Here is a 20,000-nt window from a genome sequence, read left to right as displayed (position 1 = left end):
TACATAAATATAGATATTAATAAAAATATAAACATACAGACATATATAGAAATATTCACACATATATACACACAAAAACTTATATATATACACTATATATATGTGTATGCATATATATATGCATATATATATGCATACACAGACATGTACATATTTTCATACTAAGTAAACAAGGTAAAGTTAGGGTAAATAAGTAATAATAAGTAAGTAAATCAGTAAATACATGGTGTAGTTAATATATATATATATATATATATATATATATATATATATATATATATATACAGACATGTATATATTTATTAGAAAACTAAAAAAATATATTTGTATTTAGTAAATAAAGTAAAGTAAAGTTAGGATGAATAAATAATAATAAATAATAATAAATAATAATAAATAAATAAGTTATTTAACTTTATTTTCAGTTTTAAATGCATTACACATATAACCACATATATGCATATAAACTCAGATACAACTCTATCCTTATACATATGTTAAGCCATTCATACCCGTGGATACATACACATATATAGGTATTAAGAGTCAGATGTATGCAAACACATGCATGGCACATAGATATAGATATACGAATATCCACCCACACGACCTATGAGCACATACATATTCTCTCTCTCTCTCTCTCTCTCTCTCTCTATATATATATATATATATATATATATGAAGTACATACATATATCGGCGCTACTTTAACATTATAGTATCCAGCTTAACAATATATTCACGTAAAACAATATATTCACGTAAAGTATATTTTTACAGCTGTAATATTGTATTCTCATTTATATATACATACGTGTATATATATATATATATATAAACAAAAACATAGTACCTGTTAGTATATATATACACACACACACACACACACACACACACACACACACACACACACACACACACACATATATATATATATATATATATATATATACATATATATATCGGCGCTACTCCAACATAATTAAGAAAAGAATATCAAACCACATTTCTTCTTTTAACAATCAAAATTCTAATATTAACCAAGGAACTTCTCTAACCACTTTAATTAAAAAACCTAATTCTAACAATACCCCCTTATCAATCAAATGGACTATCCTAAAAAAGGTTAAGTCTTGTACTCCAGGCTCTAAGTTATTTCGCATCTTCACAACCGAAGCTATAACTATAATTACTTTCCCTTAAATAGTAATATATTAAACTCTAAAAACGAACTGATCTCCTACTGCAAACATAAGTCCAAATTTTAGTATGGTAAATTTGAAATTACATAGCTATTAAATTAACCTTTAAGATATATATATATATATATATATATATATATATATATATATGTATATGAACAAATGATTAATAAAACTTGTTAAAAACATCTTGAAAAAGAGTTAAAAACATATTTAATTTTAAAAAAGGAAGCACAAGATAAGTAGATAGTCCTTAATCCGCGGAGTTTCGAAGAAATACTCTCCTTCTCATCAAAGGACAGGAATTAGCAAAATGCGGGATCGGATTTTGCAAGTAAAAGTATTTAATGAAACCACAAGTAAGTCACAGATCTTACTTGGTTAAAAAACGGGTGAGGTAAGGGGAATAGGGGGTAAAAGAAAAAATGATAAAAAGATTTCACATGAATGGATAGTCCGGTGAAGGGTAAAAAATCCAAGAATGGTAAAATCCAAACACGGTCGAATTAAAAACTTCCAATCCAACAGGTAAGTTCCAAAGGAATCAAGTAACACTTGTACATTTTAGTTGACTACTTTTTTGCTTTAAATTGGGGCGCCTTTTCAACGCCATCTTGTCTGCGTCATTTTGACATTGGCTATTCTATTAAAAAATTAACTCAATAACTATTCAATTTATTATCATCTTCTTCACTCGTTTTTCTTAAATTAGCCCAACCTTGAGAGCCGAGTTTTAAATTTCTTCCATTTCTTTTTCCTACGCACATTTTATCTTTCTTTTAATAATAGTATTTAATTTATTTTTCTTTTCCTTGTACCCATTTGTGAATTATTATACGGATTTTTGCCTTTTGGGTTACTTTGGACCATTTTCCAATTATGCGACTCCCTTAGATTTTACTTGCGGAAATGGAAATGTAACCAATATTTTTTATTCCGTTTTTTTTTGGGGGATTTTACTGTTATTGAATATTTTACCTTTCACCAGACTATCCATTCATATGAAATCATTTTTTTTTCACCCTATTCCGTCTGCTTCATTTTTGTTACCAAGTAAGATCTATGACTTACTTGTAGTTAAATCAAATACCTTTGCAAGCAAAATCCAACCCCGAATTTTGCAAAATCCTACCTCTGATAAGAAGGAAAGTATTTTTTTTCGAAACTCCGCGGATTAAAGCCTATCCACTTTAGTGCTCTCTTTTTAGAATTAACTAAATTTTTTAACTCTTTTTTCAAAGAGTTCTTTAACATGTTTTATTAACTAATTGTTCTTATAAATATATATATCTGTGTATGTGCTACGTTATATATATATATATATATTAAGATATATAAAGTAACATGTGCAATTTAAATACGTCATTTCCGTTGCCATGTTTATTTTATTTATTCTTAACATTTATATCCAATAAAAATTATCCGTTTTTACCTCTGTCCAATAATACGTCCCATAGTTGATAAAATTCCTGTTCAGATAATGTGTCCCAAACCTTTTTTAACTTTCTATTCAAAGAAGAAAAATCAGGTTTCTAATTATAACTATTCAAAGAAAATCGTTTTTGTTTTATCTCCAGTGATTATTCCGGCCACTCCCATCATAATATCTACTACTCCTCTTACTTATATTCCTCGTACCAATATTCCTCCTACTACTATTTTTACCACGCGAACATCAGAAAATCGTGAGTATATACCTCTTGCAATATTTTAGATTTATAATCACTATTTCAAAAATCGCTGTGTTTATTTCGGTGTTTCTTAAAGTTTATGTTGAAAAATATTCATTTCTTTTCTTAGTTCCTCTTCTATGTAGAAAAATACGGACGCCACCATTGAAACGACCGACTTTGAAACTAGAGGAAAAAAGAAGACGCAGTAAATATGTCTTTTATGAAGAGGATGTGATAATCCATGCAAGCGAAATTGAAGCAGAAATATCCGTGTTTTCCTTATATGTTAACATCTATAAGTGGTTTTGTGTGTGTAAAAACTTTAATATGTTTATTGAATTTCAACGAAAAGTCTAAACCTAACCGAACAAGGTATTTCGACTAATGAATAACCAAACGAATATAACAGGCAACCCTTGCGACATTCGGAGGATTTTAGAATTTCATGGCATCACACATGCTTTCTAAAACAGATGGTGCTTGTGTGCGATGTCAAAGCGGGGGGAGGGATATCACCTTTGTGTGCCGGTGTGATGATTTCAAGTTTTCATACTAAACAAGCTAACGAAGATAAACTGATCTTTATTTCACATTTTATAATAAATTAATTGCAATTGTTTTTCTTTTGTAGGTTATAAAAATCTAAAAGCCGATGTCTATTTCCTCTTGGATTCCTCATCAAGTTTAAAACGTGAAGAATTTCGAAAACAATTAAAAGCCATCCAAATGATTGTTAATAATTTTGATATCGGACCCGAAAAGACTAGGATCGGGTTTTCATTGTCGACAGATAATAATTATATATATAATGAAAATCTTGATTTCGATTCTGGTTCTGAAAAGTGGAGAGTGTTGCAGAGAATTCAAAGGTTGGAGTACCTGGGAGGCACAACGAACATCGGCAAAGCTCTTTTCAAATTGGTAAATGACGTATTCGATCGGACATTTGTACGCAGACGCGCAGAGAGAATTTTAGTTGTCTTCATCGAAGATAGGTTGCGTAACTACAATCTGGCACTGGAAGAGGCAAAGCAGCTTCATCAATCCGGTGTGAAGATTTTTGTGTTTGGAATCGGTTCTAAGCCGAGACAGCAAGAAATGGATAATATTGCAAGTAGACCATCTAAAAAATTTGTGCACACATATTATTCTTTCGATGATCTTCTGAGAGATACCAGTAATTTGGCTTACGTTATTTCTACAGTCAAATCAGGTAACCGACGTAATACTTATTTTTTTCTTACATCACAAACGATATGTAAAAAACGTCTCCACAAACATAATTTTAATCTAACTTAAAAATTATTAACAAGAAAGCAATAGATATCACTGACAAATATTTATCCGGTCAAATTCCAATTGAGAATTCCGATTATATGTTAAAATAAATAATACGGAATATTATTGAAAATTCAATTTAGAATTACCATTGTTTAAAATTGTTTATTGAAAAAGGAATGTGATAATGCAATTTTGTTTCCATTAATGAAATAAAATTAAAATAAGGAATCTAGATCCGGACAATAGAAAACGTTAAACATATTTGTAAAGTGGGTTTGGAAAATTAGCTAAGAGAGAAATCGGTCGTTGGAAAAACGTGAGGAACATTGCATGCTTAGACACGGAGGCATGTCAGGCTAAGAGTCCGATATGCACATGTTTGGTCGTGCAATGGCGTCATGAATTCTCAATATAGAGAGCTTTAGGTCAGTAAGTAAGTCAGTCAGTCAATCAGTCAGAAGGGAGTCAGAGAAAAGTCAGAGGTCCGAGAGGGTCGGACAGACAGAACTGCCATTCCGCTTTGGAAGCGAAGGTGAGAAGAAGGAAATCATGTAGAGACTTTGTATTCCTTTACGCAAAACCACTCGAAATGGAATAAACGAACATCACTATATTTTTGTAACTGTCGTCTTCATATTATATTATTCAACAGAAAGGTATTGTGAATTTGTATTATAGACTTGTTTTCATCTGTAATTATAAGACCTTGTGTATAAACTCCTCTAAGAATGTGTCTATCATCTTAAGAATGCGTCCCCCTTCAGCTATTATAAATAATGAATGTTTCTTCATTAAATCCTCATCTGAAATCCTCATCTCAAATATAGGTAAAGAAATATATGTGTCAATGTTATAGAAACACTCACATTCACAGAACTGTCAAACAGTATAAATGTCAATATCTCTATCAATCTCTCTGTCTATCTATCTATATATCTCCCTTTAATTGAATTACATGCCCCGGCTCTGCATTAAAATGTACTCTCTCTCTCTCTCTTTATATATACCCTGTCTATCTCACACTAATATGAACAATCTAAAACGAATACTAAGCAAATATATAATTCGTCAGTTTAATAAGGTCTACATAACAAATTTAGTAAATGTTTAGTTTAATAACATTTACAAATTAACCTTGGTATGTTTACCAACAGAGTTTCGTGTTTTTAGTCGATGGTATTATAACACACACATATACATATCTATCTATATCCATATTTATATCTTTATCTATTTATCTACCTTTCTCCAAATATATTATTATAAACTGTACTCTTGTTTCTTTGTCTGTTCACATACGTCAGATATGACGTCGTTGCAGATGACGCAACATATAATAGATATATCGTAAAATATGGCATTATGACACATAACGAAACAGTATATGATTACGTATATAACATACATTTAAACTTTCAAGTGATTAGGCCCCAATTTGGCGGAGGAGTAAAGTAGAGTTTTACTTTGTCCCCTAGAAAACGAAATTTCTGGCCGAAATCTGATTAAAAAGATTTTCCCAAATTTTTATATCCCTTATGTCAAATCTTGAGGCTGTAGACTGAAAATTTACAGAGTAGTTTGGTAGGAAAATGTACACACAGACAAGTTTAATTATATACTTATATATATATATATATATATATATATATATATATATATATAGTAATAGAGTGGCCTTACATAAGAGCAACATCGAAATTGCAGATAACAGACATCTTTATGTTTCAAACAAACGTACACAAATGCAGTGGGAACAGCTTCAAAATAATGCTACACTTCCAAACATACAATTATTTTTATTTACTTACACAGGAAAAAAACTTCATAACAAGATTCACTCCTGAACTAAACAGAGCCTTATATCAACACACAAAAACATGAAATGCAAGGCACACTCACATGCACATCCATATACATAAACACACCTACACATGAATCAGAACCGACACATTAAAACACACACACGCGCGCGCATACCACACACAGACAAAACACCCCTGTCTCTAATACAACACACTGAACAATACCAACCTTAATTAACCTCGAAACCAACAACACTAGGAAACACCTAGAACCATAGTGTAATATCTGTTCCTATACCTCGCTCTCCCTTCAGTCAGTGGAGGAGAAATCTCTCATGATTGAGACAACTATCATCCCTTCTCTCATCCCCCTCCCATACCTATACCCCCCCAATTGGCCCCCCTCTGGGGAACGAGATCTTCCCCACACTAGGAACCGATCCTTGGTCTGGCTATACCCACATGGGGAGACAAATAAATAGATACATAAAAAATTCCCTATATATATTTTTAAATACACTCCCCTATCTAAACAAACATAATATAAAGAATACCCGAACAGTCTAAGACTGAAACGAAAAATCACAATACTAAAATCTAAGAACCCCAAAAATAAATATCAAAATTGAATGAAAACACCCCTACCCTTATTTCAGAAGAGCTGGATCTCTCCCTCCTCACATATACACATTAGTAACGACCTTGGATCACACTTACCTTCCTAGGGATGCAAATAACTTCATAATACTATAAAACATTACACACATTCTTCAAACCAATAAAAGAAAACACACACACATCCTAACCTAAAGGGAAAAAAACACAAGCAGAAAGAGAGAGTGAGAGTGAGAAACACAATACAGGAGTGACCACAGCCCAATAAAAAAGTAATAAAAATTGAACATTCCAATAAATAGTAGACACTCACACGTTTCCACCTCTTGGAAACATTTCAAATGAACTACTAAAATGCTATTCTTACATCTCCAACACATTTTGAATATATCCTAGGCATTTGTTAAAAAGATCTGAAGAGGACGATTCACAGAACGTCTGAAACACGTTAAAACGATTTCAATGATTTAAAAACATTATTACAATGATCTAAACATAATTCTCAATGAAAAACCAAGACGCGGAATAATAAAATAATGCTAAAAAATACACATTGTTAGTGACCACCCCCTTATATATATATATATATATATATATTGGAAATATAAATTAATAAAAACTGAAGAAAGTGTTCAATACCGTTGTAGAGCAGATATGCGTTTTATTTTTTATTACCGTATGTGTGTACCCGTGCCCACGACCGCTAACTAACCCCCTCCAAACAATTAACAACAAAATAAAAACTAAAAATAAATAAATCGAATCATAGCCACCCCCCGCCTCCAAACATAAGCGAACACCCAACAGGTCAAGACATACTTACCAAGAAATCATCTCACCAAGGAGACGCATAAAAACTTTAACATTAAGACTCGAATTTTAAAGTAACCCCCTCCTCCCACCCCACATATTCCCCTTCCCCTCCATGTATCCCTATGCCCTCAGCCACACCAGAAATAAACTTCCCAGACTCTCCCCCACAAGTTCCTTAAACCCCAAAACTAAAACATTATCGACATACCAAGCGCCCCTACCTTCCCCCTTGTTCCCTTCCTCTATCTCTTCCGCCCTCCTCGCACCTCCCTGACCTAATTCACTCTTTAACTCATCCCAAAATAGCGAACATTTCTGTAAAAGTCTGAGGATGCTACAGACGGCCCCCACAAAAAACGGCCAAGTAGCTGAAACAATAATGTAACTAAACAGAAAGATACGGTAATAAAAATAAAACGTATTGTCTTTATATTATTCAAACATTATTGATTACATAAGTGCATACGTGTTTCAGTATTCGCTCAAAAAAAAAAAAGAATTTACATTTTAACGGATGTCATTATTTCATTAAATATTTGTGTGCGATCTACTTTCCCGGGGAATTTGCGGTATATACTATGTGAATGTGAGTAGTAAGTTTTTTTAGGTGTGGTAAGGGCAAATACTGTTTCCTGTTTTTTAAGCTGTCATTAGTAGCAAGGTGTTGGTTGTTCATTTAGCTTCGTGGTAATTTATCGCCTTTGATTTTAAAATTTCCATATCTTGGATTGTTTTTATTTCTAAATATCTTTTATTATTTTTGAAATTTCTTTGGACAATTGTTATATTTATTAATTTATATTTTATTTTTTCATCGGTCATTTTTTATTTGTTCATTACTTGTTAGTTTTCTTGTTTTAAAAGAAAGTTGATGAGGGGAGTGTTGTTTAATGCGATAAAGCTTTTGACAGTTTAGACAGTGTATATATATATATATATATATATATATATATATATATATATATATATATATATTGTGTGTACAGAAAGTTTTAGATGAGAAAAGTCATTGTTACCGTCGGATTCAAACCCGATAATTAGGACCGTTTAAAATACTCATATCAAACTCCCTTCAGCCAATAAAAAATATTGGGGGTGAAACCAACGGTACCAACGGCTTATCTAATCTAAAACTTTCTTCACACACAATATAAATACGCTTTTTTCGGATTTTCCTTATAATTGAGGACTTTCCTGGATTCCCTTTCCCTCCAAAAAACAAGCCATTATATATATATATATATATATATATATATATATGTATAGGTATATACTAGCATGGGTACCCAGCGTTGCCTGGGTTGACATGAAGTTCCGTTTGAAACACGCCTGCTATACTAATCATTTTCATCGTGGGTAATGTGAATACCCCCACAACAATTTCAAAAATAAAAGAATGGATAAAAACATGTAAATATAATCGCCTCCCAAAAAGAAGTATCTGATACCCTCTTTACCAGATATTTCGGAAGAAGGGATCACTGTCCTAAAAAACTCACGATTTTGTGAACCTAAAAAAATAACGTTTATAAACATTAATGCGTGCATTTGTTTTTTATTTTGTTAAAGGTGTATTTAGCGGCCTAAATTATTTGCCAGACGAAAAAAATATAAAACTATTTATTTTTATATAAAACACATTGTTAGACCCAAAGGCAGAAATAAAATCAGAAAAAAAATCTAATTTTTATTATTTTTTTATCATTTGTATTTATTTTTCGAGGCCGCTGTGATACTTTTTAAATGGTTTTACAGCTCTTTTATGAACTATATTTTTGGCCGCCATATTTTTTTTTTGCATTTAAAGAGCGTAAAAAGGCCAAATTTGGCCTTAAAAATGTCAATCTTCCAAACCTAAAAAAAAGCCTAAAATTTTAAACGTGTAAGGCGTGCACATTTAGTCTAATAAAAATGATAAGGAAAACATAACAATGAATTTTTTTGTTGTTTTATAGTATCATAGTAATAGTTAGTATTGGAGATTTGATAAAGTGTCATTACTTAAAAGGGCGGTTCATCAGGAATTTGTTTGTGTTAGACTTGAAGACATCCAAGTTGAAGTCGGAAGGAAACAGGCAAGCGACAGAAAGTTCCACAGCCGTGCAGTTCTGAGAAAGAAGCTTTGTTCATGGAATCTACGTTTTGATTTAGGCACGGATAAAGAATGGGGAAAATTATTGACAGTGGTTTCAGCTAGTCGGGTGTTTTGCATGAAAGATTGGCGAGGGGGGACAAGAGAATGGAGCTCAGACAAGCACTTGTCATAGAAATAACGACAAAACAGAGACAGGCTCGCAACGTCTCTTCTGTGGAGGAGAGGTTGCAGGGAAGAGAAAAGGGAATCCCCCACCAAGCCACGTATTCTGTCAAGGCAGGATAGGCTGTATTTAGAAGCTCCTGCCCAGATGTGGCAGCAGTACTCCATCCTTGGACGTACTTGGCTTTTATATAGATAGAGAATTGCATCATTAAGGAGATATCTTCTGGAGCGGTAGAAGGATCCCACCATTTTCCCAGCGACCTTGGCCACAGACTTGATGTATGTGTTCCATTTCAGATCAGGAGTAAAGGTCAAACCCAGAAGGTTGTCAAAACATGAAGCCTCCCCAAGACGAGAGCCATCCATTTCAATTGATGTCAGATGGGGATCAGAGCGTTTATGGTGTAATGATAGGAGCTTGGTCTTAGATGCAGTAAAGGTAACCAGCCGCCTCTTTCCCCACTGTACCACGCGCTCAAGATCTTAGGAGAGAGAATCAGAGAGAACATTGTCATTTACGGTCTTTGATGTGTTGCCGTAAATGGTCGTGTCATCAGCATAGATGTCAACGAATGATTTTAATATGTGTTTTGGGAGATCATTAATATAGATCAAGAAGAGAGTTGGGTCCAGGATGGACCCCTGAGGGACTCCAGCATTAATATTGTGGGCCTCTGATTTCTGCCCATCAACCACTACTCTTATGAGCCTATCAAAGAGAAATGATTTAATGATTGAGAAAACATTTCCAGTTATGCCGTAGTGGAATTCTTGTGAAGTAGGCCTTTCTTTTATCGAAGGCCTTTGATGTCAAGAGCAATTGCCATAGAAAGGGAGCCTTTTTCGAGAGATTCGCTAATCCTATGAGATATAACCGTTAGCACATCTGCTGTAGATCTTGCAGAACGAAACCATATTGCGTGTCACTAAGAAGGTTATTTCTGCTGAGGTGGTTGACTATTTCTCTATTTAATATGGATTCCAGCAACTTATTCATAACACACAGGAGACTTATTGGTCTTTACTGAGAGGAAGATGACTTATCACCTGAATTCTTAAATACAGCGCATACTGATGAGATTTTCCTGGGTGTTGGAAAGAACTTCTCCTTAAGGCAATGCTTAAACAGTTTTGTAAGTATGGGGGCAACTTCTGGTTGTAGCTTTTTTTACACTATAATTGGAATACCGTCAGGGCCAGTTGCTTTACTGGGATCAAGGTTGTTGATTAGCTTGGCGACCTCACGCACAGATATTTGTATGTTACCTAGCGTGTTGTGTGTTATAGGAGGAAATACGGTTGACGGCCTTCGTCGCATAAGGTAGAATTTGCTACAAAGTTCTTGGCAAATAGTTTGGCCTTGTCGGATACTGACAAGATGACCTCTGGTCCATTGATAATGGTTGGGATAGAACGCACGCTTCTGTTCAGGATCCTATTTGCTATTTGCCAGAACTGGTGGGAGCCAAGCCGCTGCTCTGCTACTTTGAATTTAACGGATTGAGCATATAGCTCTCTTGCATTTTTTATTACTCTTTTACAGTTGCTTCTAGCGGTCCTGAAAGCAGCTTTAGTCTCAGTGCATCTATTACGTTGGTAGCTATGGAAAAAGTGATTTCTGTGTGCGATAGCAGCAGCACATTCAGGGGAGAACCATGGCTGGTTGTTAGGTTTTTGGTGTTTTTTTTTGGATGGTATGGATTGGTCTATGCCTACAAGTAATCATTCGATCAGATCTGATACTATAGAGGATACATCCTTTTTAAACGTGGAATGGAGAGGTAGATCAGATATGAAGGTACGGAAGCTATCCCACTCAGTCATAGATTATCGATATACAGTACGGTGGAGAGGTACGTCTGTAGACATTATATTTCATTTTTATCTTAACTGATACAACGGAGTGGTTGGAGGATCCCAGAGGAGATAGAACGAAACATGAGCATAGCTCAGTCAGGGGAAGTAGAGAGAAAAGGGTCTAGAAGGCTTGCGTACTGACCGGTAGTATCGGGGACACGGGTGGGCTCGTGAACAATCTGAGTGAGGTCATAGGCAATGGAAAAATCATGACAGAACCTCTCCTCATCCTCAGTTTTATTTGAGTGGGTCAGCCATTCCACATTATGGACATTGAAGTCACCGCAAATGTGAATGTTAGCCGAGGGATGAGCAGACAATATGTGGTCAATTTTCTCCGACATGCTCTTAAAGATAGTAACTCCGCTGTTGTGGCGTCGATAGAGGGCAAATATAAATGCGGTGGTGTAAGCAAGTGCAACCCAGAATCACATATAAGTTAAATTAGGGTATTCTCTGGAAATATTCCTGCCACACGGGAAGCCATCTTTAATGTAGGCACATATTCCATGCACATGGCGATCTTGGGGGTTAGATTTTGATGTTAAATTAGAGTATCCTTTAATTATGAACTCAACTACACATTTACCATTATTTTTTGTAAGGGAACTTTTTTACTGGCTTTTTTTTTGTAAAAAAAAGGAAATTTTGGATTAGCTTTTTGATTTTCTTTTAATCTAATGTAATCGTCAACTCCCGTCAAAAAACTGAATTTGTCATATTTTGGGCTTTGTTTTATTCATTAAATTGTTAGGTGAAAGTAGGGAATTATCTCATTAAAAATAAATTTATCGTTATTTTATGTTTCCAATGTTATTCCCTCCACCAGTTTTTTTTCCCTCCCACTCAATCGCCAAATTTAAAACAAATGCTAGAGATTACATGTCTCGTGGCCAAAAAGTGGGTGCTCAATTTACGTTAAATTTATATAGAAAAGTGATCCCACAATATAAAATGTGTTATATTTTTTCAAAATTTCTAATTTTTTGCATTTATTTGCACTTCTCCAAACTAGTAATATTTATAAAGAGTGTTTAAATGTATTAGTTTGTAATCGATAAAAGTATTCCTGTTTTGTCCGATATTATGGTCCAAAATTGTTTAACTTCCTGTTCAGAGAAGAAAAATACTGTTTTCTAATTAAAACTATACAATAAAAATCGTTTTTGTTTTATTTCCAGTGATTATTCCGGCCACTCCCATCATAATATCTACTACTCCTCCTACTTATATTCCTCGTACCAATATTCCTTCTACTACTATGTTTGCCACACGAACATCACAAAATCGTGAGTATATATCTCTTGCAAGATTTGAGATTTATAATCGCTATTTCAAAAATCGCTATGTTAATTCATGTCTTTTCTTATTTCCTCTTTTATGTAGAAAAATAAAGACGTGTTAAAACTTGTGATGAGCCGGCATCTAGATTCAAATAGTGTAAATACCCTTAGCTTGCTATAACACCACCATTGAAACAAGAGTAAAACAGAAAACGCAATAAATATGTCTTTTTGTGGAGAGGATGTGATAATCCCCGTGAAGTGGCGAGATTTAATAAGTATGCAAATGATATCCTCGAGGGTCCTCTTGGCCTTGATAAGCATTGATGCTTATGTAAAAAAAAAAATAGAAGCAGAAAAATCCGTATTTTCCTTATGTTTAATCTCTGAACATCTATCAGTGAATTTCTATGTGTAAAATCTTTCATACGACCCAATAGGTTTATTCAATTTCAACAAAAATTCTAAACCTAACCGACTAAGCTATTTCGCCTAGCGAATAACAAAACGAACATATCACGCAACGCTTGCGACATTCGGATAATTTTAGGATTTCATGGCATCATACCCAATCTCTTTAACAGGTGGAGCTTGTGAGCGATGTCAAAGTAAAAAAGAAGAAAAAACAACAAAACTTAACTTTGTGAGCCTGTGTCATGATTTGAAGTTTTCAAACTGAAAAAGCTAGCGAAAATTAACTGATTTCTATTTAACATTTTATGATAAATTAACTGCAATTTCTTTTCTTTTGTAGGTTATAAAAATCTAAAAGCCGATGTCTATTTCCTCTTGGATTCCTCATCAAGTTTAAAACGTGAAGAATTTCGAAAACAATTAAAAGCCATCGAAATGATTGTTAATAATTTTGCTATCGGACCCGAAAAGACTAGAATCGGATTTTCATTGTCGACAGATAATAATAATATATATAATAAGAATCTTGATTTCGATTCCGGTTCTGAAAAGTGGAGAGTGTTGCAGAGAATTCAAAGGTTGGAGTACCTGGGAGGCACAACGAACATCGGCAAAGCTCTTTTAAATGTGGTAAATGACGTATTCGGCCGGACATTTGTACGCAGACGCGCAGAGAGAATTTTAGTTGTCTTCATCGAAGATAGGTTGCGTAACTACAATCTGGCACTGGAAGAGGCAAAGCAGCTTCATCAATCCGGTGTGAAGATTTTTGTGTTTGGAATCGGTTCTAAGCCGAGACAGCAAGAAATGGATCATATTGCAAGTAAACCATCTAAAAAATTTGTGCACACATACCATTCTTTCGACGATCTTCTGAGAGATACCAGTAATTTGGCTTACGTTATTTCTACAGTAAAATCAGGTAACCGACGCAATACTTATTTTTTTTCTTAGATCATAAACGATATGTGAAAAGCTTCTCCACAAACATAATTGCGAACAATCTGCCAATAATTTACCTTAAAAATTATTAACAAGAAAGCAATAGATATCACTGAAAAAATATTTATCCGGTCAAATTACAATAGTCGATTGTAATTGATTTAGTAAAGTGTAAGGTAACAACATTTAACAATAGACCTTGGTATGTTCACCAACAAAGTTTCGTGTTTTTAGTCGAATATATCGTAACACACACACACACACACACACACACACACACACACACACACACACACACACACACACACACACACACACACACACACACACACACACACACACACACACACGCGCACACACACACACACACACGCACACGCAAACACGCACCTGTCTTTATCCATATGTCTATCCATCTATCTATCTGTCTAAATATATTATAAGAAAGCGTATTCCTGTTTGTTTGTTCGAATACCTCAGATATGACGTCGTTTCAGAACATGCAACATATGATATATATGTATCGTAAAATATGGCATCAGGACAGATAACGTAACCATATATGATTACATAATATAGGGGTTTTCGACCTGGCAACCTATCTATCTATCTATCTATCTATCTATCTCTTTCCCTATATATATATATATATATATATATACGCACACACACACAGAGAGAGAGAGAGAGAGAGAGAGAGAGAGAGAGAGAGAGAGAGAGAGAGAGATTTCTGCTTCATCTTACATTGTGCTCGTAAAAAAAAAACGTGTTCTTCCAACTTAAAATTGGAATGCATAGATGCATCCTTTTTCTTATTTTTTTAAAACTAAATAAAGCTTAAAATGAATTTGCGATTATCCCACAAACTGAAATGCTTGATACATATAATGAACAGAAATCTCTTTGATACGACAGAGCCTCGTTTGAAGTCAATATTCCTGTTTCCAAGCCAATGATACTTGACTTGCATTTAAAACAATAATTTCAGCAATTATGACCGCATAAACAACAAAAGCAGGCGTATAAAAACAAGAGTATGTCATTTGATATGACAGAGACGCGTTCAAAACGTAAGTTTCTATTTAGTACGCAATTTAAGTTTAAACTTAAGCGATTATATATTAAACAATTCATAAAATCATCAGTAGGTTATCAACAATCTAACGTAGCCTAAAACAGCATCAAAATGGAGTCTACCTCCGAAATATATTTGTGACAAATTTGAAACAAGTAAAATATTTGTTTATTTTTCTAATATTATGTTGTGATTTGATTTCAAGCGCACTCGATTCGTATTTTATTTTTTTCAAATTAAAACAACGTTTCTATTGAACTCTCATTCTTGACGTTATATATATATATATATATATATATATATATATATTAAAAGATTTAACTCATGTCCGAGTAACCTACATCTAAAATTTCATGTGTTCTGAGCGAAAACTGGCGGGGTAGTTTGGTAGAGTCTGCAAAGGTCAACTCTCTCAACTTTGACGTCTTAGCAACCAAATTACCTGCCGAAAATTAATTAAAAACTTGTTATATATCTGCATAATCTTTCTCTAGATTTCAATTTTTTAAACCAATAATTGGCTTAATAATTTTCTAGAGATCGCAAAAAGTAAAAACTTTTAAAATTGGCGCAGAAGTTAAGTAGAGTTTTCAAAGATAACATCGTTGAACTTTGACCATTTAGACAGCAAAATTTCTGTCCGAAACCCGATTAAAAAGAGTTTCCCAAACTTCAATAAACCTTATGTCAAATCCTGAGTCTGTAGAATGAAAATTTACAGAGTAGTTTGGTAGGGAAATGTACATACACCAACAATTTTCAATTCATATATATATATATATATGTATATATATATGTATATGTATATATATATATATGTATATGTATACATATATATATGTATGCATAATTTTATATTATACATGTTACATGTGTGCATACATGTTTCAGTGGATTCCCAATAAAAAGACAAGATTTATTCGACCAAAAAAGAATTTATATTTTAACGGATGTCAATATTACATTGGTTGTTATTAGATATTTGGGTGCGATCTACTTTCTAGGGAAAATTACGGTGTATACTATGTGATTTATTTTTTCATGTGTGGTATGAGGAAAGTAGAAATGCTATTATTTAAGCTGTCATTAGAAGGGAGATGTTGGCTGTGCATTTAGCTTGGCGGTAATTTAGTGCCCTTGATTTTAAATGTAACATATGTTTGATGCAAGGATGGTCGCCCAACATCTTTTGACTCGTATAAACCAGCATGTTCCATCGAAGATCAGACAAGGGAGGATGGGGTCTGGTAGTCTCCCTCCTTCTACAGGATTGGACTCTGCTATTGGCGAGCATTTGGTTGACAACCCGTGCGGTGCCGATAGATATGAAATTCAATGGTTCGAAGTGCTACATAGAGCGGACTCCAGAAACCATTTAAAGATTTTGGAGTCTGTTTCTATTGCGGTGCGGAAACCTTCTTTGTGCCGGCAGAAAGAAACATCTAACGCATTGTTTCTCTTTGGGGAACTGTGAATCTTTTCTCCCGTTTTTTCCCTCGTTGTGCAATCATTTAAATCGTTTCTTTAAACGTTAATAAACTTTATTTTAGTGTCCCCTTAATTTTTGGCACATTCAATAGTTCCCCATCAAAACACTTTACTTTCGACATAATATTATTATTTTTACGCTATCGATTTTGTCCTGATGAGATGATAGCCGAAAGATCTCTCGAGAGACTTCCGCCCATTAATGAAAACAAGGGAAATAGAGTGGAAAACTTCCAACTAATATAAACAACAGTATGTATATATAGAAAATTTAATCCCAACCGAATTAAAAAAGCTCCATATGCAATAGAGAGTAGAGCTTATCTTTCTCTCTTATATATACATATATGTATATATATATACATATATGTATATATATACATATATGTATATATATGTATATATATATGCATATATATATATATATATATATATATTGATAGATGGATAGATAGATAGTTAGATAGATAATGTAACTGTTTAACTTCCTGTTCAGAGAAGAAAAATACTGTTTTCTTATTAAAACTATACAATGAAAATCGTTTTTGTTTTATTTCCAGTGATTATTCCGGCCACTCCCATCATAATATCTACTCCTCCTACTTATATTCCTCGTACCAATATTCCTTCTACTACTATGTTTGCCACACGAACATCACAAAATCGTGAGTATATACCTCTTGCAATATTTTAGATTTATAATCGCTATTTCAAAAATTGTAATGTTTACTTCAGTGTTTCTGAAAGCTTATGTTGAAAAAATATTCATGTCTTTTCTTATTTCCTCTTCTATGTAGAAAAATAAAGATGTGTTAAAACTTGTGATGAGCCGGCATCTAGATTCAAATAGTGTAAATACTCTTAGCTTGCTATAACACCACCATTGAAACAAGAGTAAAACAGAAAACGCAATAAATATGTCTTTTTGTGGAGAGGATGTGATAATCCCCGTGAAGTGGCGAGATTAAATAAGTATCCTCGAGGGACCTCTTAGCCTTCATAAGTTGTAATGCTTATGTAAAAAAAAAATAGAAGTAGAAAAATCCGTATTTTCCTTATGTTTAATCTCTGAACATCTATCAGTGAATTTCTATGTGTAAAATCTTTCATACGATCCGATAGGTTGATTCAATTTCAACAAAAATTCTAAACCTAACCGTCTAAGCTATTTCGGCTAGCGAATAACAAAACGAACATATCACGCAACGCTTGCGACATTCGGATAATTTTAGGATTTCATGGCATCATACCCAATCTCTTTAACAGGTGGAGCTTGTGAGCGATGTCAAAGCAAAAAAGAAGAGAAAAGAAAAAACAACAAAACTCAACTTTGTGTGCCTGTGTCATGATTTGAAGTTTTCAAACTGAAAAAGCTAGCGAAAATTAACTGATTTTTATTTAACATTTTATAATAAATTAATTGCAATTGTTTTTCTTTTGTAGGTTATAAAAATCTAAAAGCCGATGTCTATTTCCTCTTGGATTCCTCATCAAGTTTAAAACGTGAAGAATTTCGAAAACAATTAAAAGCCATCCAAATGATTGTTAATAATTTTGATATCGGACCCGAAAAGACTAGGATCGGATTTTCATTGTCGACTGATAATAATTATATATATAATGAGAATCTTGATTTCAATTCTGGTTCTGAAAAGTGGAGAGTGTTGCAGAGAATTCAAAGGTTGGAGTACCTGGGAGGCACAACGAACATCGGCAAAGCTCTTTTAAATGTGGGAAATGACGTATTCGATCGGACATTTGTACGCAGACACGCAGAGAGAATTTTAGTTGTCTTCATCAAAGATAGGTTGCGTAACTACAATCTGGCACTGGAAGAGGCAAAGCAGCTTCATCAATCCGGTGTGAAGATTTTTGTGTTTGGAATCGGTTCTAAGCCGAGACAGCAAGAAATGGATAATATTGCAAGTAAACCATCTAACAAATTTGTGCACACATACTATTCTTTCGATGATCTTCTGAGAGATACCAGTAATTTGGCTTACGTTATTTCTACAGTCAAATCAGGTAACCGACGCAATATTTATTTTTTTCTTACATCACAAACGATAATATGTAAAAAACTTCTCCACAAACATAATTGCGAACAATCTGACAATAATCTAACTTAAAAATTATTAACAAGAAAGCAATAGATATCACTGAAAAAATATTTATCCGGTCCAATTCCAATAGTCGATTTATTAAATTTAGTAAATGTTTAGTTTAATACTATTTACAAATTAACCTTGGTATGTTTACGAACAGAATTTCGTGTTTTTAGTCGAATATATTATAACACACACATATACATATCTATCTATATCAATATTTCTATTTTTATCTATCTATCTATCTATCTATCTTTTTACAAATATATTGTTATGAACAGTATTCCTGTTACTTTGTTTTTCATATACGTCAGATATGACGTCGTTGCAGATGACACAACATATGATATATGTATCGTAAAATATGGCATTATGACAGATAACATAACCATACATGATTACGTAATATGCGAGTTTTCGACCTGGACACCTATCTATCTATCTATCTATCTATCTATCTATCTATCTATCTATCTATCTGACTATCTATCTATATAATGAAACACTATATGATTTACGTCAGGAACGAAAATTCAATAGAAACATTGTTTTAATTTAAATAAAATAAAATACGCATCAAGTGAGCTTGAAATCAAATCACAACGTAATATCAGGAAAATAAACAAATATTTTACTTGTTTGACATTTAACAGAAATATATTTCAGAGGTAGACGCCATCTTCAGTGTGTTGGTTTGTTTCTTTTTTTCTTTTTCTTCTTCCTTGCCATGTTGTAAATTTGGAAAAAGAAGTCTGGTTGTATAGAGCCACGTATTGTACCTGGCGGTTGTATTTTGAAATGTTTGAACTGTGCGTAGTTAACGCGAGAATAACGTCAAGAATCAGAGTTCAATAGAAACGTGGTTTTAATTTAAATAAAATAAAATACGCATCAAGTGCGCTTGAAAGCCAAATCACAACGTAATATTAGGAAAATAAACAAATAATTTACTTGTTTGAAATTTAGCACAAATATATTTCAGAGGTAGACTCCATCTTCAGTGTGTTGGTTTGTTTCTTTTTTCCTTTTCTTCTTCCTATTGTTTATTATTTTGTGTACAGAAAGTTTTAGATGAGTCAACTCAACTCATTGGTACCGTCGGTTTCAAACCCGATATATAGGGCCATTTAGAATACCCATATCAAGCTCCCTTCAGCCAATACAAATCATCGGGGTTTAAACCG

The 20,000-nt window shown here is 33.4% G+C and overlaps 1 protein-coding gene across 1 annotated transcript in view; it reads left to right on the top strand.

Moving 5' to 3' along the window:
- Positions 1 to 20,000, top strand: part of LOC145268379 (collagen alpha-3(VI) chain-like) — a 125,105-nt gene that overhangs the window by 36,596 nt on the left and 68,509 nt on the right. Inside the window, exons 8-13 of the mRNA XM_080123936.1 lie at positions 2,783 to 2,890; positions 3,510 to 4,091; positions 12,688 to 12,795; positions 13,544 to 14,125; positions 17,269 to 17,373; positions 18,152 to 18,733. Coding sequence (XP_079980062.1) covers positions 2,783 to 2,890; positions 3,510 to 4,091; positions 12,688 to 12,795; positions 13,544 to 14,125; positions 17,269 to 17,373; positions 18,152 to 18,733 — 2,067 coding nt within the window. The remainder of the gene's footprint in view (positions 1 to 2,782; positions 2,891 to 3,509; positions 4,092 to 12,687; positions 12,796 to 13,543; positions 14,126 to 17,268; positions 17,374 to 18,151; positions 18,734 to 20,000) is intronic.

This window comes from Euprymna scolopes, chromosome 43 (genome assembly GCF_053919585.1).
Source record: "Euprymna scolopes isolate OS-2025 chromosome 43, ASM5391958v1, whole genome shotgun sequence".
Lineage (NCBI taxonomy): Eukaryota > Metazoa > Mollusca > Cephalopoda > Sepiida > Sepiolidae > Euprymna > Euprymna scolopes.
The sequence above is the reverse complement of the archived record's forward strand: the minus strand, read 5'-3'. Positions and strand labels throughout refer to the sequence as shown.